Source organism: Carcharodon carcharias, chromosome 26, assembly GCF_017639515.1.
Source record: "Carcharodon carcharias isolate sCarCar2 chromosome 26, sCarCar2.pri, whole genome shotgun sequence".
In the NCBI taxonomy this organism is placed as follows: Eukaryota; Metazoa; Chordata; class Chondrichthyes; order Lamniformes; family Lamnidae; genus Carcharodon; species Carcharodon carcharias.
Window position 1 is genome coordinate 12,563,631 of NC_054492.1, and position 23,100 is coordinate 12,586,730.

Below are 23,100 nucleotides of genomic sequence, written 5' to 3' on the forward strand. Positions count from 1 at the left end.
ATACTGTTTAAAGGGGCTGGAGCAGGTGAAGCTGGATAGAAGGCCAACGATAGGCAGGGGCTAAGGAGAGATTTACAAAGATGTCATGAACACAAGACAAAGGGAGTGTTAATGGTAGTGGTGAAGACTAAAGATGCGTTTGGTGGGGCAGTGAAGGTAGCACCATTGAATATCATGGGGAGATTATCTCTTGATGGAGATGGCCATTGCCTGGCACTTGTGTGGTAAGAATATTATTTGCCACTGACCAGCCCAAGCCTGAATATTGTCCAGGTCTTGCTGCGTACGGGCATGGACTGTTTCAATATCTGAGGAGTTGCAAATGGTTGGGCCTTGGGCATTAACCTGGGGAACATCTGCAGCGATGCCCTGGGGCTGAGGTGGTTGATCTCGAACAATCACATCCTTTGTGCTAGGAATGACTTCAACCAGCAGAGAGTTTCTACCCACCCCAACCCAACGCCCAAATTTCCATTGACTTCCCATGACACACAATAGATAGCCTGACAACGAACTGTATTGCTCGCCATCTGGAATGAGTGTGAAGTTAGGCCAGGGAGGTTTAACTCAGATCCTAGAGTTATACTAGCTCAGAGCCACAGCATGGATTTTTTTAAAAATTTATTCTTAGGACATTAGGTTAGGATATCAGGACGTTGAGGATAGGGCCAGAGTAGCTGGTGGTGAGCTGCCTTTCTGAACCGCTGCAGTCCATGTGGTTTTGGAGGGGGGAGCCTGAAAGTCCGGGTTTCCCTGCATGTTGTTGGCACCACCCGGTGGGCCTTTACTCCTTGGCAATTTCTCTGCACGGAACTCAGCCAGATCAATTTGCGGACAGGGGGCAGTTCAGAGGAGGAGCAGGTCAAGGCCCCCGGAGCTGTTACTTTGAGCATGGGGCCGATCTCTGAACCTGGGGAAGGGGACAGTCCAATTCTCAAATCCCAAGTTTTGTGGTGAGGGGGTTGGGGGCGGAGGGAGGGAGATGGGGTGGGCGTGGTGGTCTGACCCCAGGGAAAGTTCGATCCCTGAAGCTGAGATCTTTGTCTGCGGAGAGGGTCTGATGGGGAGAAATTGGAGGGTTGTGGGGAAGCGGTTCTGCTCCTCCTGGCCCACAAGCTGTGGTGCAAAAGCAGTTTCTCCCCAGCGCTGCGTTCGCTTCCATTCCCCTGCCTGGTTTCCATCACCTAGAAAAACCAGCCATTAAACCTGCAAGATAATTTAACTCCGAGGCTGCCAGCCTCATTAAAGTGTTTAAGTTGCCAATCCGCCACCTGGGCAGGTTGGGGATGGGTTTGAGAATGTTAATACTTTGACACCTGACTTGACATCACGGAGCTGATTTCGGGCATTAAACTTCACCCTAAGCCTTTATAGTGCTGCTTTAACCCAGGGCCTTCTGACTATGAGTCAAGATTGTTACCACTGAGTCATAAGGAAAACACACAGATCTAAAGATCATTTTACATCTTTCCATAGAATAACCCCATTGACTCCTTGAGTTGCTGAGGTAAGGGTTCATGGTGCCAGTTCCAACTAAATGATAGTTGTTTTGCGGATTTTCAAAATGCAAATAAGTTCTGATTTTTGGTTGCCAAAAGACTTCAGTCCAGTTTTGTTTCTAGCACAAGCTGATAATTTGAGTATCTTTGCAAACTATTTTAAAAATACTACCGTGGCTTACCGTTGTCTAATAAAGGAGGAAAATATCAGCAGGCAATTGGGATACAGTGGTGTCATGGTTATGTGACTGAATGAGTTGTTAAGAAGCCTAATCTAAAATCCATGGGCCATAAGATTAATGCCCATCATGATTGTTGGAGAATTCAAATCCAGTGTAAAAACTCCAAAAATAAAACCCTGTTACAGTTAAATGGTAACCATGGATCCTTCCAGATTGTTGGAAGCCCAACTGGGTTTAATAAGGGCACAAAAAGAAAACACTGCAGATGCTGGAAATCTGAAATAAAAATGCTGGAAATGCTCAGCAGGTTAGGCAGCATCGGTGGAGAGAAGCAAAGTTAACGCTTCAGGTCGACGAACCTTCATCAGCTCTTCAAAATTGATCTGAAGCATAAATCTGTTCCCCTCCACAGATGCTGCCTTGACCTACTGAGCATTTCCAACATTTTCTGGTTTGGTTCATTAAGCAAACCTTCGATTTCAAACAAACATGGTTTGCTCTTAACCCCTCTTTGAAATTGCAGCACTCAGTCTGCCCTCCCTGGGGGCCATAATTGTGCCAATGGGAGTTTTTCTGAAGAAGAGCAGGGAGTTCTCGTGGGTGTCTCAGCCAATACTTGTCCCTCACCAGCTTCACTGAATGAGATTGTGTGGCCATTATCATTGATGTTTGAGGGAGCTTGCTGTGTGCAAACTGACTGCCGCATGTTCCTTACATTACAACGGTGATTACAAATCAGAAAGTGCTTAATTGACCGTGAAGTGCTTTGGGACCCTCCAAGGCCACGCAAGGGGCTATATAAATGCAAGTTCCTATTTCTAGCTGATTACACAGTCCTATTAACCATTTGCGGTGATCTGAGAAGAGGGCCCACCACCAGCGCCTTGGTGCATCTATGGATGAGTTAAGAATGCCAACCTTGCCTCACATTCTGAGAATGAATGGTTTCTTTTAAGAGACATCATTTTTTTTAAACTATCAATGGAAAGTAAAACAAAAATTTCAGAGTTTGCTCTGATATCAGCTCATAACCAAGTGCTGGCCATAATTAGCCTCTCTATATATAGAGCTCTGGGAGTTTGGAGTTACATTTTAAACCATGCACTATTTTGTTTGTTGCAGCAGTTAAATAACACAATGTCAGCGACTCCTTATAAAGCTGCAGTTTATTAACAATGTGCTTTTTAAATGTCAGACAAGCAGCTAGTTATTGTTTCCGCTGTAGTGAGGACATCTGTTCATGTAAAATAATGTACCAGAGAAATGACAGGAACTTAAACTAGCAGTTAAATCTGCCACTGCTACTTTGCAGAAGTGTTTTGAACAACCAGTATTGCTATAGGATAGCAGAACTTGGCACAACAACTTGTGTTACAGTCTTCTGAAATAGCCTAGACTATAATGCATGAATCACATCTGTTTCGAGACCCAGAGAATAAGAAAAAAACAATACAAGCATATTGCATGGTGGATGGGCTCTCATTCGCCAGCCATTCAATACCTCACCTCTTCAACACGCCAGGCACCACATTTAAAGTGCAGCCGCGCGCACACCTCTCAGCGCTTTCAAACCTTGACCGCCTCATGGAGGACAGGATGGCCCCTAAAGGCAAAAAGACTGCAGCCTCCCGCTTCAGTGACATGAGCACCTTGAGCGCACTTTGGATGCCGTGGAGACCCACCGTGATGTCCTCTCCCTCCGCTCTGGCCGCAGCATGGGCAGCTGCATCACCGATCCAGCATGGGAGGTGATGGTAGCGGCGTTCAGCGCCAACACTGTGCAAAAGAGGACAGCCACCCAGTGCCAGGAGAGGATGAAGCTCATCCATCCCGCCAGGGTAAGTCACTCTTCTCATCACTCTCAACTCACACACTCACAAACCCATCACACATCCACAGGGATCTCACACCTCAAGGGTCAACACCACTAACTCTCACACACACACACCCTCACATCTCCATCAGGCTCATATCCTCTGGAGCTCATGTCCTCATCCTGTCCATGGCTCCGCTCACCTACAAACATTCCACACAGTGCCATGTGTCCTGCTCACGCTCTCACCATCTGTTTTCATGCAGGAGAAGGTGGCTCACGACAGTAGGAAGAGGTGCCAGACCCGGGGTGGAGTGGCCCACTTTAGGCCCCTCACTCATGTTGAGGATTGTGCCATCACACTGACTGGTGAGGATGTCCCTGCAGTGATGGTGAGGCTGCATCACATCGTCTCTCCATCAACGCACTGAGTGCTCTCTCTCCTGCTTTTGACTCTGCTGCCAGGCACTACTTAAATCTACATTGGTACACAGGGAGCTACCAACACCCTCAGCCAATCAATCCCTCACCTCCAGCCAAGAGAATTCCTCCTCCAGTGAAGAGGTGGAAATAAGCAGCCTGGAAGACCCATCGTGGTGCTTACCCACACCCTGCACCAGCGCACAGACACACACCTCGGTGGGACCTAGATCTGGAGCAGGCTCGGGTTCACAATCTGGTGGTCGCCGCATGGACATGTGTCCGCAGCAGGAGGAGGCCGAGCTCCCGGGAACTCAGGCTGGGGAACAGGGGACCACTGCTGGGGAAGAGGAATCTGCAAGGTCTGGGCTAGATGACGAGCCTCTGGATTCGGCCTTCCAACTCATCGTGGGGAATCAGCAGAAGGCAAGGGAGCATCACACAGAACTGCTGGAAGCCCTCAACAGAGTGACACGTGAGTTGGAGGACATCCACCTGCTCTCTGATGAAGTGATGCCCACATGTGCGCATATGGAGGTCTCTATGGGGAAGATGGAGGACGCCATGGAGACCCTGGTCCAGCAGAATGCAAAGATGTGTGCAGACCCGCACCCCATCACAGGAGCCGTGGGTGAGTGCCTGCAGTGACAACACGGGAGGGAAACAGGGCACCTCAACATCCCTCCAGGTGCTCCTTCACCTCAAGGAGTCAGGCTGGGACCCCCAGGCACCCAAAGGGGGGGAGGAGCAGCAGCTGGACACACCTGGTTCATCCACTCAGGAATCTCAGAGGCTGTTCTCTCCCTCCGAGTCCCCTTTGCCTGGGATCCCCTCAACCTCATCCTCTGTCACCACAGAGGGAGCAGCCGGCCAACGAGTGATGCTGGAGGGAGAAGTGTGTGTGTGGCAGAGCCTTTCGGAGCCTCGTGCAAGCACTGTCCCACACACACGGATCTTTCCCATATCTCTCACACCTCAATATCCTGAGCATTTTCAATGCTGCCTGCTGGGGTTCACTTTCAGTTGTTCATCTGAGCTGACCAGCATCTCCCATGCAGCACCTGATCTCACCCACCATGACTCTTGTTTTACTTTTTTAGACAGCATGGTCTGGATTCGCTTTTGGTAAGCTCCCTGGTCTTTTCCCTTCCCCCAATCACCCATCTCCTTTCCCCCATCACAGTTGACCCCCCACCCCGGCCTCACCTTCCACCTCCCCTCTGTGACCGATCAGCCACAATCCTTTTCCTTCGGGGATGTCCAGGTGAATGTGCACGTTCCCTTCCTCCCTAAAATCCCACCCCCATCCATGTTCACCTTCCCGACCTCCTCCTTCCCACCCCCAGGGTCCATGTCCGCCTCCGAGACCCCACCAACCACCCTCACTGTCCCTTCTAGTGCTACCATCAAACCCTCACCCTGCTGCCCTACCACCTCACTCTGCCCTTGGTCATTCTCACCATTCCCCCTCAGTTCACTCCCCATGAGGCAGCCATGGACTCATCAGAGCCCTACCTTGCACGTTCATCTGGACATCCCCCCCTCTGGACCCCTTCCCCCCTTGAAACCCCCTTCCACCCTTCCCCTCCCCCTCCCCTAGACTCCCCCACCCCAGTCCTCCCCACAACCTCCAGACTCCATTTGCGCTTAGTCCTTTCCCCTTCCTGATTCCTTCACACACCCAGAATCCTTCACCCTACCCGACTCTACTCTTTCCTCCACCCACATTTCTTCCTCCAGCCTTACTCTCTCCACACTACTTCCTACTCCAGGACACCCTCCCCACTCCACACTCCTGCCTCCCACAGACTCCCTCCCCTCTCCGCACTCCTTCCCCCCTCCAAACTCTTTCCCTTACACCTTCCACCCGCCTTAAACCTACCTCCCCAGTTGCTGTCTTCTTCCCTGTTGCCCCCTCCTCCCCTGTACTCCCTCCCCCCCTCCCAAAATCACCCCACCCTGCCACCTTCATTCACCCCTTCCCAACCTCACCCCATCCTGACACCTCTTCCTCTTCCAGTCGATCATAGACCTTCTTCTCCCACCGCCCCCCCCCCCGGTACATCTTCCTCTCCCAAACACAGCTGGGCCTTCCCCTCCACCCCCTTGTCCATCATCTGTTGTGAGCAGACCCTCAACGGTGACTTTCCAACTTCCATGCATTGCTACACAGCAGAGCCGTGTCCATGAGAATGCACTGAGCAAACCATGGATATTCCTCCAGTGTGTTTTTGCTGTCAGGCTCCAGCATCTTCTGCTCCTCGGATGTCCACAATGTGAGCAAGGCCCTGGCGGTAAGTCCCGCCTTCGGCACGTCACAGTTGTCAAGACATGTTCTGCGCCAGCGTGCAGTCACAGTGACATGGGCGGACAATCCAGCAGGAGGAAAGATTCCAGCGGGCCACTTTATAACGATATGCAGATGTATTACAATGCAGTTCCCGATGTCCTATGGCAGGGAATGTGGCCCAGCATTGACAAGCTGAGAGGAATTGCAACCTGGTTTCACATCATGAAACTGTTTTCTAGCCTTCTTGTCATATTGTCCCTTACGTCGTCGAGCTCACCCAAAGTCAGTGGGTATGGATGATTCTACCCACCATACCCTCACTTTTCACCTTATACCCATCTGTGTGCACTCATTTTACATTTAACCAAGATAATTAAGTCAATAGCTAATGCACGGAGGTGTAAAATGTCTTTTTTGATCTAACTGCAGAGTTCACTCATGGCATTTCTAGACCCATTAGCTGACTGGACCTCTAGATTCAGAATTAGGAAGAATAGTGTTTCCCACGAGCAACAAACTAGCCTGTAAATGTATGGGCTGGACTTAGTGAAACCCTCTGGGGCAGACAGGATGATGGGCAGGCTTGGAGAATTAAGCGGAAGGCCGGGCATCGGATTCCTGGCTCTGGGGAAACAGTAAGCGAGGCAGTGGGAAGGTAACAAAACGGAAAACTCACCCATTAGCTGCAGGAAGCTCATCGATACGCTTCACTGCTCACTTGTATATAAATTCAATATGAAATGTTTTAATCCTGCCTCCCCAATTCAGTGAAACTCTCATTTCTTTTGTACCTTCGGTAACCTGCCCAGTGAAAGCTGCCACCTTATATGTGACATCCCTGACTCACTGTCCTCTGGACTTCCAGGAGAAGGAGTCACAGGGCATTGGGTTGATCTGGGAGACGTTTTCTGTGTAAAATCTTGCTGGGTGGAGACTCTGAGGGGCGGAGACTCAGGCAGGAAATTCAGAACCCAGAAGTACCGAGTCCAAAATTTAAAGGGGCAGTGCACAACTGAGGTGCAGAGGGGCCCTTAAAGTGACATCGGAGATCTAAGTTCCCACGGGGAGGACAATTAGGAGGCTGCCTGCAAGGAAAGAGAGAGATAGTCACAGCGTAGGAATCATCGACCCTGTCCTTCTTCATCCACATGCGCTGGTGGGGATGCGCTGGCTGGATTATGGTACCTAAGACCTCAGTTGATCCCATCAATGTCACGAATGATATCATGTGACACCGAAGGAATCTTCTCCCTAGAGTTTGGAACAACATCTTGAAATGGAGCAACAGAAATTCAATGCTGGAGATTTAAACAGCAGAGCTTTCTTAAAAAGCCGACAAGACGATTTGCGACTCCAACAGAGGGCAGGCTGCCCATTAAATATGGCGCCAGCTCCTGCACGGCCATCAGGTGATGCGGGCTTCCAGGTCAGAGCTGTGATCCAGCAGCAAACCCGTGTCACCCACATTCATGAGCTTGTCACCAGATTCAGGTTCACCGACAGCCACAGACCCACACCAGATCCCCGATAACTTCCAGGTGGGTGCCGTGACAGTGGGACTAAATCCAACCTTAGCTGTTTTTAAACACTAAATAAGGGAGAATCCCTGCAATAGAGTATTATGCAATGAACATAAAACACATTGGTAAGGAGTTAAAGGCAAAAATAAGGCATCAGACTTATAAGGTAACTGAGATATCCTGCCAAGCAATAGACCCAGAGGACTGAGTTATACATGGGAGAAAAACCTCTTTATAACCCTCACTTCTACTAAAACATGCCGTAACTTAACCAAACTTTTCTTAGAACTAAGGCATCCTGATTATGGGATTATAGTTGTGGCATCCGTATAATAAAGATTTGAGCATTGTTGATAAAAAGACATTTTGTCAAAGCTTTTCGTCTTGCACTCATCAGGACAATTGAAAGAATATCAATGTCAGGGGAGGCAACAACTTTATTCTATATGAGAAGACAGTGCCAATTGGTTGACAAGTGGACACCGATTGGTCAAGGCAATTGCCATGGAGAATGCACCAGTTAATGGTGACTGACAGTTAACTGCCAAGCATCGGCAGCATAGAGAAGGTAGATAGATTTTTGAAATATCGGGGGAATTGAGGGCTATGAGGAGCTGGCACAAAAGAGCAGTTGAGGCCTGGGGCAGATCAGCCATGAGCTTATTGAATGGTGGGGCAAGCTTGAGGGGCTGAATGGCCTACTCCTGCTCTTATTTCTTGTGTTCTTTTTGTTTGAAATTTTAAATCAGGCAACTTGACTCTAATTGGTCAAGGCATTGCCCTGAGGAATGAATCAACAAATGGCTGTCACTTATTTTGTTTAGCTGAAACAGGCGCAATGTGTGTACATGTTCTTTCTGTCTGCAAAGAACAGGGCCCCGTGTATTAATATATATAGCTTCCAGTACACACAAATGCGCCACATTGTGAGCCTGACTGACAATCTTAAATTGGTTGTCAACATAATTTTTAGCACACTGAGGATTATTTAACTAATGTTGTCCAATCACGGAATCACATCTAATGTTGGACACTGCATTTTGAGTTTTGCAAGCATGGGCTGGTTAGGTTTGGTCTGTACCTCAGCTGCTGTGAACAGCTGAAGCAATACACTGTTTGATAAGATCCACCTGCCTTTGGGATGCACATCCTACATACCCAGCATCACACTGGCACTGAAATTCTTTTACCACGTTACTCATTTGTGTGAAAGGCAGATGTCTTTTTGGCTTGACGGCAGCATCCTGTTAGTGGTGAATATCACTCGTGTTGCTACTGCACAGTAGCAGTGTGAAACAGCTAGCTTCACCTGTTCCTCAAATCTTTGAGATACCTTGCCCTTCCAGGGTAATCAGAGGTAGATCGGGCACTTTTCAGGACCAAACGTGACTGACTTAGACCTGTTCATGAGTTTGTGCGAATATACAGTGTGAAATTATATGATCAGGGTAGGCATTATCCCACAGGAAACAAAAACAAAAATACCTGGAAAAACTCAGCAGGTCTGGCAGCATCGGCGGAGAAGAAAAGAGTTGACGTTTCGAGTCCATATGACCCTTCAACAGAACTAAGTAAAAATAGAAAGGGGGTGAAATATAAGCTGGTTTAAGGGGCCGGGGGGGGGGGGGGGGGGGGGGGGGCGGTGGGGTGGGGGGTGGTTGGGACAAGAAGAGCTAGGTAGAGGGCCAGTGATAGGTGGAGATAACCAAAAGATGTCACAGACAAAAGGACAAAGAGGTGTTGAAGGTGGTGATATTATCTAAAGGAATGTGCTAATTAAGGGTAGAAAGCAGGACGAGCAAGGTACAGATAGCCCTAGTGGGGGTGGGGGTGAAGGAATCTAAAAAGGCTAAAAGGTAGAGATAAAACAATGGATGGAAATACATTTAAAAATAATGGAAATAGGTGGGAAAAGAAAAATCTATATAAATTATTGGAAAAAAAACAAAAAGGAGGGGGAAGAAATGGAAAGGGGGTGGGGATGGAGGAGAGGGTTCATGATCTAAAATTGTTGAACTAGTCGGAAGATGAGGTGCTGTTCTTCCAGTTTGCGTTGAGCTTCACTGGAACAATGCAGCAAACCAAGGACAGACATGTAGGCAAGAGAGCAGGGTGGAGTGTTGAAATGGCAAGTGACAGGGAGGTCTGGGTAATGCTTGTGGACAGACTGAAGGTGTTCTGCAAAGCGGTCACCCAGTCTGCGTTTGGTCTCTCCAATGTAGAAGGTGACCGCTTTGCAGAACACCTTCAGTCTGTCCGCAAGCATGACCCAGACCTCCCTGTCGCTTGCCATTTCAACACTCCACCCTGCCCTCTTGCCTACATGTCTGTCCTTGGTTTGCTGCATTGTTCCAGTGAAGCTCAACGCAAACTGGAGGAACAGCACCTCATCTTCCGACTAGGCACTTTACAGCCTTCCGGACTGTATATTGAGTTCAACAATTTTAGACCGTGAACTCACTCCTCCATCCCTACCCCCTTTCAGTGTTTTCCCCCTCCTTTTTGTTTTTTCCAATAATTTATATAGATTTTTCTTTTCCCAACTATTTCCATTATTTTTAAATGTATTTCCATCTATTGTTTTAGCCTTTTTAGATTCTTTCACCCCACCCCACCCCCACTAGGGCTATCTTTACCTTGCTTGTCCTGCTTTCTACCCTTAATTAGCACATTCCTTTAGATAATATCACCACCTTCAACACCTCTTTGTCCTTTTGTCTGTGACATCTTTTGGTTATCTCCACCTATCACTGGCCCTCTACCTAGCTCTTCTTGTCACAACCTCCCCCCCACCCCCTTAAACCAGCTTATATTTCACCCCTTTTCTATTTTTACTTAGTTCTGTTGAAGGGTCACGAGGACTCGAAACGTCACTTGTGCTCTTCTCCACCGATGCTGCCAGACCTGCTGAGTTTTTCCAGGTATTTTTGTTTTTGTTTTGGATTTCCAGCATCTGCAGTTCTTTGCTATTAACCCACAGGATGTCTTTGATGCCCCAATTTCAGCATCAGGCTTGCATGGTGAGCAAGTGGCTTGGACCTTATTTACAGGTTGCCAGTAAGGCCAATCTTATAGTGTGCGGAACTACAAGAATCCCAACATGTATATTGACCAGTGAAGGTAGGCTTGCGACAGACTGTGGCAGAGAGCCCCCTGAACTCTCTTCTAATACAGTATAAAATTCTTGCTTCCCCTGACATTGGTGTTCTTGCAATTGTCCTGATGAGTGAAAGACGAAAAGCTGCGACAGAATGTCTTTTCTCAGCAATACTCAGGTCCTCTACTACCAAAGGATTATTTGTGTAATAAAGACTATTTCAGAGCACAAGAAAAAAATCCTATGGCAGGCAGCGAGCAGAGGATCCAGCCTGTATACTAAAGGCACAGAATGGGAGAGATTGTTTACCACCTCATCAACACGTACAGTTCAGAAACAGAAAATCCCAGCAGAATGTCAAATGCTTCCTACAGCATTGTAATAAACAGGCTGTGCGGTTAACCTGTTCCAGATAGCTTGAATTTTAAAAGAGCTTGTTTTCATGTATTTAAAACCATTCCATACTTTGCTTGTCTATTACTTGCAGGAGGAGAGCACTAAGGGCATCTGGCATGATTAGCAAGCAATACAAGCTTAAAGTTGAAGCAATTTGTTCTTGACCTATGGAGTTCAGTTGGATTAGGCAGTGGGGTCGGAGGGGGGGCGGTGGTTCTGTTGACAAGTGGTCTGGATGGGATTGTTGCCCTTGGTTGATTCGGTGCGTCAGGACACCCAAACCATCTCCCAGAAGGAAAATGAATGAGTTACAGCAGTTATCAAGGGGTGAAGTAGGTATAACCCGGCCACAAAGCTTTAATGCTCTCTTCCACTAAACACAACTATCAAAAGACGGAATGGCTTTTTTTTTAAATTAGGTGAAAACAAGCACATTAAAATTCAAAAAAGGGTTAACTGCACAGGTAAGTAGTCTACTTATTACAATACACTTGGGCAGTTTGAAGTTATTGGCCTGAATCATCTGGTTGATGTGCGGGGGGTGGGCCCTGCTCGCCAACGCGTAAAATGACACGCGGTGACGTCAGGCATGCTTTCCGGCGCCATTCAGATCTTCAGGCGCACACTGGAGTCGGCTGTGTGCCCGCCAAACTGTCCAAGGCCTCTTAAGGCCATTAATAATCTAATTAAGCTGGTTGTCTGGGCCGCCCGTCCAACTTTAAGGTTGTCGGGGGGCAGGAGAAGAGCCCAGGCGGCCTTTGCATTTATCGTGAAACCTCATCCACGGGCGGGATGAGCTTTCATGAAGGGTTTATAAATTGCATTAAAATTATTAAAATTCATTGACATGTCCCAGTTCATGTGACAATGTCACATGAGGGAACGTGTCTGAATTTTTTTTCTTTATGTTAATTCTTCATGATCAAACTAATGTCCCTGAGGCCCAGAGCTGCCTCAGGGAGATTTCTGCGCTCTTTTGCACGCATGCACAGCGCTCCCGGGCGTGTATCACGCTGGGTGGGTCTTATTGGCCCACCCATGTAAAATGGCGGCCCGCAACCGCTCCCATTCAGCACCTCCCCCCCCCCCCCACCGCCACCAACTGGGAGCAAATTCTCCCCATTGAAACTTTTACCTGTTTGGACATTTCCCTCCTGGAAAGAATCCACAAGAAGAACTTTCATTTTCCAGGGTTGATCACAAGAGCCCAAAGTGAACTTCACAAAAGAAGGTTAGATCGTCCAATGAACATAAGGAACACTCAAAGGTTGCTGCAAGATTGGATCGATATGATATTTATTAGATCACAAGTGCTTAAAAAAAGACCACTTGACATGAGACCGAATTTCAGTGTTGGAGGTTAATTCGATCCCAAGCCAGCTGAAGTATGAAACTAGATACAACTCCTTTCGTTGAAAGTTGGTTTCTTTACAGAATGCAACATTATATACATCTGCTTCCTACCTATTACCACCCAGTGTCCCATAAGTCTGTCTTTATACTCAAAAAAGTACAAAAAATTAAATTAACAACTTAACTAATTGACAGCTCCTTAAAGGGGCACTGTAACAAAAAGACAAAACTTTAAAAGGAAATTTAAAGAGACCAGTTAACATGTTGTTATCAGGTCTGATGATGCACTCCAGCCCCTGCAGCTCCCACCAGTTGCAGAAGGCCTCAAGCATACCAGGAAACAACCCATGCTTCTTCTCCAGGGACACCCAAGTGCGAACATAGCCATGGAAGAAGGGCAGACATTTTGGCTGACCAACCCCCTCCACCACCAGCCACCTGGACCTGTGCTTAGCCAGGCCAGGTTAACAAGGAGGTCCTCCACCCTGCCCATTCCCCTCCACACCAGGGGACCAAAAATCAGGTGCGCGGGGCTGAAGTGCAAGTGAAAATTGAGGAACAACCCCTTCAAATTATGAAAAAAGGGGGAAGCAACCTCACACAGTCTATGTATACGTGGAACACGACTCCTCAAAGTAAGTCTTTCTTTATGCTACTTTGATTGCATCGGTAAAATAAAATAATTAACCAATTAAATGAAACCAATTAAACAGATTGACAGCCCTTGAAGGGACATTGTAACAAAAACACAAAACTTCAGAGGAAGCTTTCTAATTAAATTAAAATGTTGGTTTTAAAATGTTAAAATGTTTCCCCTACAGTTCCCTCCAGTCACAGAAGGCCTCAAATATGCCAATGGACACTGCGTGCTCCCACCAGTAGACCTTTCTTTATATTCTCTTTTTAATAAAACAAAATCAATAAATTAAACAAACGCAGGAGACAACCCCTCGTGAGGCACTGTAACAAAAATCAAAAACTTCAAAGGAAACTTACAAAATCAGATTAAACTAGTGTTACCAGGACTGACAATACACTGCAGCCTCCATAGTACTCACCGGTCAGCCTTTCTTTATATGTGCTCAATGTATTTAATCAATCAATGCCCTTCACCTGTGTTTCTTTAACCTTGATAAAACAATTAACATTGGAAGCCTAACACTAAATAAAGCCCCAAATATTACAAATGGTACCATTTTCCATCAGGATTCAGCCTCTCATGAGGTTTTATATAAAGTTACATTTCTGACAGCAGCTACAGTCTAAATGATCATTACCAGATTTAACATTACCGTATACACCATGTAAGAGCAGGAATAGACTGGATGTTACACTTGTTTGTTTTCTTTTCCCAGAGAATATTGAGCCTCTGGAATACATTGTGGCTGGTGTAGGCAGTTACTGACTCTCTACTTGCCTTCAAGTGGGATCTGTGCCTGTTCCTGACTGGGGCAGATATTGTATCATGTAGAAGCTAGGTGTAATTATGGCTAACAGCTCTTCCTTCTCCTTCATACCCTAAGAGGGCATTTGTGACCATGGACTTCCATTGGATTGGTCCATGATTATGCTTGGCAAAGTACTGCAGTGGTTTGCCATTGTCTTCTGCAGTCTGGCTGACCAGGAAACTCTCCTGCTCTTTACCATCAGGCATTTTGGAAGGATTTACAGACTGATAATCAACCTGTTTGGCCAAGTTATGAACGCACCTTCCATGGCCATCAAGTCCTGAAGTAAGACTTGAATCCAGAGCTTCTGACCTAGAGGAAGGGACGCTACCCATTGTACCACAAGACCTCCCCATCAGTAACAGCACTATTTCAAAAAAGGCAGGGAGCTTTTCTAGCGTCCTATATTTTTCCCTCAATCAACACCACCAACACAAACGAACTGGTCACTTACCCCTCTGTACAGCTCTCTCTACAGCCATCCAGTCAGCCCCATTCTCCTGCTCTATCCCCATATCCCTGCAAGTTTAATCCTAACGTGTGGTGTCCACGTAACCACCTAGATTGGTTTCAGGCATCTAAGGGAGCAGGAGAGGAATTCTCCGGAGTATTTTTCCCATGTATTGGCTCTGGGTTTCTTTGTTCCTCTTTTTTTTTTGCTGCCTCTCCCAGGAGATTACATGGACATTGGCGATGGGAGGAATGTGGAGGAGCATGGACAGCATTGAGTCATCAAGCTCCGCCCACCATGATGTGGGGCAGGTTTGATTAGCTAACCTCTCTTTTCCCACTCATTAATTTGCATGTTTGGATGAAGTTGATTTACATAAACCACGGCAATGTAAACCAAACTGAGAAGGGCTCCCTTAAACCTATTCCAATTCGAACCAGTGACCAAATAATGCAGCAAGAATAATTAGCATATCTAGTAATTCGACATCATAGGAAACACAATTTTACAAAAAAAAGTAACATTCAGCAGGCAGAAGTAAATTGATGACTGTGGGAGAAGTATGACAAATTGCCCGGATTATAGTAAGAAAAATTTACAAAAATACTGCACATAAACTTGGCAAGCTAGTCAGATGGAAGTTCTTCAACCCAGCTGCACTGATACATTTCTGAGCTGTCGGATGTGAAGCATTAAAACAAACCATCCAACATCATGAATGAAGCTGAATTACAAATAAGTTTTTGGATCCAAATTTTGCAAAGCATTTTGGGATTGGAAGGAAAATTGTGCTTATAAGCAGAATGAAAACTGTTTTGTTGGGTAATTACAACAAATGTGCGGATCACAAGCTGCGCACATGCTTCCAGAAATTAACAGTAAATGGGACGTTGTTGCAAACATGGGTGTGCCACAAATTCCTTGGTGCACCCCCTAAGCAGCTGCCCAGATACTCCCCCTTCAAGCAGTCCAGATAAGAAGGGTATGGAAAGACATTTCAGCTCCAACTCTTTGCCAGAAGGAGGTTGCTAGCCTGCTGTAAATTCAATATAATGGTTGGTCACAGAATCTCTGCACGAGACTGGGGTGGCTTTCACTTCTGATCGTACTCAGTGATTAGGATGCCTTCGGCAGTCAAATAGCCTACTAACACTCACCGTCCAGGCTCACACATGAAGGATAGTCACTTAGACGAGGAAGTGGATGGCTACCAGCTCCAGTGGAACCAAATTCCCTTCATGGATTTCCGCCTTCAGTGAAAAAATTGCAGGGGTGCTTTAAAAAATTTAAGCTGGACAATACGAAAGGAAGTTCCTATCAATAAGTCAAGGCACAACACATCTGTTTTTTACCTGTGCAAGACCTCCTGCATGAAGCAGTGCCAAGTCTGGAAGCCAGGAACACCCAGGAACAAACAGACCATACAGGGTTACGATGTAGATCAGGACTGAGTAAAACAAGTACACCAGCATCTAACAGGAAGAGAAAATGGGTGAAGAGTAAAACTCACTAACAATCTTAGGATGTTTGAAATGGACAGGCCTCAATGAAAAGCAGGGTTATTTTCAGAAACTCAGGAATTTATTCCACCTTATATGTAGCCTAGCTGTAGAACCTATCACAGACTAACAGGCACAGGTCTCAAAATACTGAGCAGGAGGCTTGACTCCAAAATGCAAGTCCAGCACTTCCCCATTCCTAATGTGCATATCCAGGAATCTCCCTTGTCCAATATGTAAATCCAACATTACCCATTCTCCAGCATACAACTCCATTACTCCCCCATTCCCAGGGTACCAGCTTATTGTTAACTCTCCGCTTGAGCAAAGAAGGGCTCCCTTAAAACTATTCCAATTCAATTGAGTGCTCAGCAGGTAGCACTCTCACCTCCCAGTCAGAAGGTTGGGAAATCAAGTCCCATGCCAAAAAAGACCTTGCAGTATTTTTTCACAAGGACCTTTGATTTTCAAAGCTTGCCTCCTGAAGGACATTTCCAAGGAATGTCTGGGTTTAGGATCCACACACTGGATGTGTATACAAAACCTCACTGCTGGATTCCAAACGAATGCTTTGGATCAATCTGACAGTCAGCAGTTGATCTCTTCCAGGTATTCTCCAGTCATTTATGAGCCTGTATGAACAATAGTCTCCATGGATGGTCAAAGTGGCTCTGTACAGCCAGCAAGGCACAGACTAACTTCTCTCACAGCCTGCTGGATTGAAATAGGTTTGAATCGGGCAGACAGCGAAGGTGGTCTGTATCCATTTTTGCCACTGATCTAGGCACAGATCGGCTTCCTGTCGATGCTGTGATGAGTATGACTCAGCTCTGAGGGAAGTCTCACTCTTAGCAGCTTTTCCATGGACGTATTCCAGCACAGATCAGACATAATCCCTGATCTTCAAGGAAAACAGCTTGATTGAAAATGTCAGCAGAGGCTCAGTGGGTAGTACTCTCACCTCCCAGTCAGGAAATTGGGAAATCAAGTCCCAAGCTAAAAAACACCTCGCAGTATTTTAGTCACAAGGGCCTTTGATTTTCAAAGCTTGCCTCCTGAAGCCTGGAAGTCTGCAGCTTAGGGTGTATAGGGCTCTGCCATTCTGTTTGTTACATTCCCCACTTGGCCACTGGCAAAAATGGGTAAACACTCTTTCATTATCTGGTCTATTAAAGTAGCACATTGGCCACTGTCCAAATCCTGCTCACCAGAAAGTAGGCACATTGACACAAAGGCTTTGAATGTTTGTCAGACAATACAAATTTCTGTGGGATTAAAAAAATTATGTCAAGAGAACATAATTTTGAAAATTTTGTAACCCCCCCACCCCCAACCAAGGCAGGTAGCCCTGCCCACCAGCCGGAAAGTTGGGGAGGAGCCTCCCTTCACCTGCCCAGTAAACCACCACTGCATTTTACCTGGGTCGGGCAATTAGTTCCCTAAAGTTGTGCCTTCCACCCCCCCCCGAGGAAGGATAACCCTGGGCTAGGAACACTGCTGGAGGCCAGGAGATAAGGTGAGTGGGCGGGCTCGCCAGGGCCAGTCAGGTAGACCCCAGCCAGGGTGGGAGGTCATGATTGAGAGGCCGAGGAGGCTCTTCAAGTGGAGGTGCCCCTTGCCATTAGGTGGGGAAATGGTGCAGAGAAGTTTCCACAAGCCTATGGGTGCAAAAGTACCTCCTGATTTTGCTCCAAAGTGACCTAGCCCTAATTTTAAGAATATTGTTTTTTGCTTTATAATCCCCACTAAAAGCAATTGCTTGTCTGCATCTACCCTAATAAAGCCCTTTCTAAATGTAAATACTTTGATTCGATCACCCGCTCAGTCTTCTAAACTCAAGGATGCACAAGCCTAGTTAAAATAACCTATCCTCATAATTGAACCCTTTAAGCCCTGGTGCCATTCCAGAGAATCTGAATCTTTGTTTTTCCGGGATGCATTTTCTATTTCCGTTCCGTTTTCTTTGTTCATCCACGGGGTTTCCCCCCTTTCCCAGCCCGACACCAATACTTCCTCCCTTAGACCAAAGAAGAAAGCCATAACTTGGATTTCTATAGCAGCTTTCATGACCTCAGGAAGTCCCAAAGCTCTTCTGAGCCAATGAAGGGCTTTTGAAGTGTAGCCACCACTGTGATGTAGGTACACATGACTGTGGCTGGCGATTTTCCAGCCTTGCCATGGGGGATGCGACAGGCCAGCCAAAAACCCATTGACTTTTGGCAGGACCGGAAGATACCAGTGGCGTGTGGGGCCAGCAAATCTTGGCCTGTATCTCTTACTTCCACTTACCATTCCTGGGAGAACTAAGAGCCTCCTGACCAATGCGGTTCAAATGGAAAGCGGGTGGAGGAGAAATTCAAATTGTGCTGGTTTCCAACGATTGAGTGATTCAAACACGGGGTCTGAAGCTGTCGGCAAGGAACCCAAGACAAATCTGGCCTCGTTTGAACTAATCGGGCAAGTTGGAAATGGCAATTGTGCCCCAATTAAGAACCTTGGGAATTTTTCCAGCTCCACTCCAAGCCTGCCCTTTGTGGGGTTGGGAGAGTTAAGCAGAAGGCAGGTACACCTGGGTTGGCAACTTTACACGGCCTCAGGTGCTCCTGGCTCTAAAGAAATGTTTCCTTCCCTTTTTGTGGCCTGAGTCCCACTGCCTCTTTAAGGATTGCTGGTCAGGCCACTGAAGACCCGGAAAAGGCTGGACAGATTACTAACAGCAGCAGCTCCACTCATTTCATGACCAATTTTGTGCTGGGGTCCTACAACCAGCACTGGAATCTCAAATTGGCTTGCAAAGCATCTAACACCAATCTCAGGTGGGCATTTACAAGTTCTGGAGAAAATCGGGTACAGCAATAGGGATCCAAAATTCGCCACCCACAAAGTTGATATTTCATCCCTAAAAATGGGTGGAAAACGGCCCCATTTCCTTCCCAGCGAATGAAGTTGATCTTTCTCCATGCACTAAGCTCAGTGTCTCCCCCTTTAACTCTTATTTGGCATAATAAATGAATTGATATAGCCAGTGCATATAAACACTTAATTAAACGGCATTAATGTAGACATCATTTATTCAGAGTTACATGAATAATAAAATTAAACCAATTGGCCAAACAAAGCTTCAGTTCCATCTTACCTGTATCTTTGGGTAGGCTGCAGGATCTCTCAGGTATGGCTCTTGGTGCCTCAGGTATTGTCTACACACCTTAATAGGACAATCCAAAGCTACCTACAGCCAATAAGAAGTCATCAGTACAGTATGCGGAGATTAACTGGGGAAACATAGTGAAAGAACTGCATGGCATCTCTGAATTCACTTCTATGTTCCACACGCTGTAAATTATAGGAACTTCTCAGGCTAGACACTCCTTTACGACAAAGGTTACTATAAAGCCATTACTTATGTTTGCTGTTGAGACAGTTTCAATGCAGCAAGACTAACTAAATTAGTGAGATCCTGAAACTGCTGAATAGAATGCTGGTTTTAGGGTAGAGTATTAAAAGAAAAAAAGATTAAAGATAAAGTTCTAAAGCAGTTGATTCATGGAACAACGAATTGAAAACAGCTTAACTTTTTAAGCTTTAACTCTTCATTACATTGCAGAGCTCCGGTGATTCGGAAAGAAAGTACCTTTTATGCTTTCCTTACCAATCCTCTGAAGAGGCTGAACCCAATGGCAAGAATGAGAGAGATGACCAGCAACAGGTCAAAAGGTCTCTGTAGCAGACTCTTCTTTTGAGCAACTTCAATAGCCTGAAATAATGGAAACTACGTTTTTGTTTCAAATAAATCCGTTCAAAATTTAAACCTAAGACGATCTCATGATATCTGCAACTTAATATGTAACGTGTTCATTTGATATTCCTCTGCTATTTTGCCAGAATTAACCAGTTTATTTTAAGTGGGCAAACTGTCAGCCATGACTCGCTGGTGGTTCCCTTACTGCTGGGTCAGAAAGTCACAGGTCCAAGCTCCACTCCAGAATCTTCAGCACAAAAATCTCTGCTGATACTCTAGGGCAGTACTCAGGAAGTGCCACACAGTTGGGGGTGCTGCCTTTTAGATGAGACATGAAAGGGAGACTTCCCTCTCAGTTGGATGTGAAGGATCCCAAGGCATTTCGAAGGTTAGTGACTTGGCCAATACTTTACCAACATCAATAAAACAGATTATCTGGTCATTGTCACGTTGCTGTTTGTGGGATCTTACTGCCATGTTTCCTGCATTATAACAGTGGCTACACATAAAAAGTACTTTATTTGATATAAAGCACTTTGGGACACCCTGAGGTTGCGAAAGGCACTATATAAATGCAAATCTTTCTTAAATGCCTATGTTAAATAGCAGATAGAAGAATGTCATTCAAACAGGTTAAGTATTTTGCTCCAAGATCCTTGGCTTTAATATTTAATACTTATTAATCCAAACATCTTACACAAAAGAATTACATTAGTTCGTAAAACATAATGGGATTTAAATTAGATGACCCTGAAAAAGAGAGGGGGATTGTGGTATGTGCCCGTTCATTGCATTGCAGACTTTATGTTAAATTAAATCTGTTGACTACAATGCCCAAAAGCCATTGCAAGATCCAGGTACCATTGCACATTTCTGTCATTCTCCCTCTCTATGTACTACACCCCTCATACCCCCACTGTGATTTCATTTCAGCCCCAAAGTCTCCCATTATCTCTGATCAGCAACATTCTCCACTCTGGCCACCAGTGGTTTTCCCATAGGAATTGGTGTTAGGACCTTTGCTATTTCCACTAATGGACTAAGTGTAGCTGTTGTGGAAAATGATCTACAAATATGAAGAAGATACAGAGATTTGTACAAGAGTCAAGACTGTGGATGATGCTCAACTACTATATACAGATTTAGATGTAATGGGGCCTTGGGTCTGTGAGTGACAAATTATGTTTAACTTAGAAAAGTACAATTTGTTTCACGTGAGCAGGGCAAATGGTGAACGAGGGCATCTTTTAGGGAAAAGAACTAAAACTGGTGGAGAAACAAAGATCTGGGTGTTATAGTCCATCAATCTCTAAAGATTCATGACCAATGCAGTGAAGTTATGGCCACAGCAAATCAGGTGCTGGGATGTATTTATAGAATAATTCAGTGTCATTTTGTCTTTGTACAATACCTTCGTTAGGCCTCAGTTAGAATATTGTATTTGCTTATGGTCTCCTGACATAGTTGGTGCTATACAGGCTTCAGAAAGGGTGCAGAACAGGGTCACTAGATAAATTCCAAGCACAAAGTGTCAGAACGCTAAGACCTCACTCTATATTTTTATCAAATACATATAACATCATGGTTAATTTATAACATTTTTAAAAAACTGGACAAAGGCTTTAAACTGACTGAAGCCATGGCTGGCTAGGACTCAAACAAAAGGAACTCCTAGCATTCAGATTAGCTGGCGCCTTGTTATCTCTGAAGAGACGCTAACGACCCGGTGAGCTGCAGAAGCCCAACTTCCAAAGGAATTATACCAAGGCCATTTACATTTCTTGAGCCAGGCCTAGCCAATGGAGACTGCCAGTTTGCTAGGGAAAGGGACCTAGAAACCTCTTTTGAAATTCTTAATCATTAACCATGAACACTCCCAAGAATCCAGACAAAGGGATATAAATCCTTTGTCAAAGCTAAAGTGGGGAAGTGGGAGTCATGTCACATGAACCCACTTTCTGGAAGAACCAGTTACTCTGTCTTGCTGTACTGCCAATCAGTCTGTCATCTTCCAACAAGTAGCAGCTTAGATCCAGAGCCCTGGCCCCATCTACGCAGTTCATACTGGAATAATTTCTGTACCAGTGCCTGCAAGACTAATTCATCTCTGCATGTCTGTCCCATCATGGAAGTCATCTCTACTGGAAAAGTGCATTATCCACATCAGTCTTCAGCCTGCTGACTTTGTGAAAGAATACACCATTGGACTTTGATTCTGGACTCTGGAATCACATGAAACAATAATTCTTTATTCTGTGGTTTCTGCCCCATAAACCCCTTTCTATCTCTATTCCCCCTTCTTTTATTGCATGATTGGAAAAGAATGTTGCGATCCCTCGTCTTATGTGTGTGAATAAACTACTTCTCTGAGTTCACCCTATCTCAAGTTTGCTGTGGAGTTATTAATAGAAATTGGATCACACCAAAACTGAGAGATTGGGAAAATACGCAGCACTTATAAAGGGGGAAATCACAATCAAAACACCTCCCTGTTTATGGACAGGTGATGAGAGGAGAAATCAGGGCTGCTTAAATTAAACCCCCTCCTGTCCGTAACAAAAGATAGCATTGCAGTCATCTAGAAAGGCTCAAAGGGTTGAGGCTGTATAGAAGTGCAGGTATGGGCTGATTTGATCGAGGTCCACAAGCTGATGAAATGACTAAATTGTACCTGTGTATGCCAGTTGTTTCAACTGAATAGATTAGGGATGGCCAAAGACAGTCTTGCAAGTTATGAAACAGCAGAATCAGATTAGATACTAGGAAGACTTGTCTTTTATCTTTTATTATCTTTTGCCAGTGAATAGTGAGCTTGTGCAACAGGTTGTCAGCTTATGCAATGGGCACCGCTTTGGGGAATTTCTTGAAATGAGAGCTGGACTTATATTTTATAAGAGCTGGATAGCCTACAAAGCTCATCAGGAGCATGATGGCCTCCTGAGCAAGTGTTGATTTAGCTGAGGGGGCAGATGGGAATTTTCCAAATTTTGTGCTCCCCTAATTAGCCTAAGTTTCATTCTTATTTCCCACCATCCTGAAGAGATTGCACGGTAGGATAGAGAATAGGCACAATGCATCACAACTGTATGGGTCAAGCCAGATAAAGCAGATAACTCATTCCTGTCCATCATTTTTTATATGTCCTTATGTAAAGCACTGAGACCAGGATTTTCTAGCCTTATCATGGAGGGACCCATCATTGGAAATTCGGCCCAGCCAAAAGCTCATTGACTTTCAGTGCGACCGGGTGATCCTGGTGGGGGGCAGGATCGGAAAATCCCACCCCGAGCATCTTAAGTATTTTACGCAATTCAAGTTTAATCACAATTTATGGGGTTGAATTTTGCCGTTGGCGAGCAGGGGGAGGGGCCTGCTCGCCAATGTGTAAAAAGA

The 23,100-nt window shown here is 45.7% G+C and overlaps 1 protein-coding gene across 4 annotated transcripts in view; it reads right to left on the bottom strand.

The window, feature by feature from the left end:
• Positions 1-23,100, bottom strand: part of LOC121269933 (transmembrane 6 superfamily member 1-like) — a 58,093-nt gene that overhangs the window by 7,711 nt on the left and 27,282 nt on the right. The window contains exons 7-11 of one of the 4 annotated variants that reach the window (XM_041175083.1): positions 19,618-19,722; positions 19,105-19,197; positions 15,822-15,941; positions 15,627-15,719; positions 12,360-12,488 (exon numbers count right to left, since the gene is read on the bottom strand). In XM_041175083.1, coding sequence (XP_041031017.1) covers positions 15,657-15,719; positions 15,822-15,941; positions 19,105-19,197; positions 19,618-19,722 — 381 coding nt within the window. In that variant the 3' untranslated portion in view covers positions 12,360-12,488; positions 15,627-15,656. Of the gene's footprint in view, positions 1-12,352; positions 12,489-15,626; positions 15,720-15,821; positions 15,942-19,104; positions 19,198-19,617; positions 19,723-23,100 lie in introns of those variants that run through there. The other 3 variants (XR_005941446.1, XM_041175082.1, XM_041175081.1) reach the window with 3 other exon arrangements.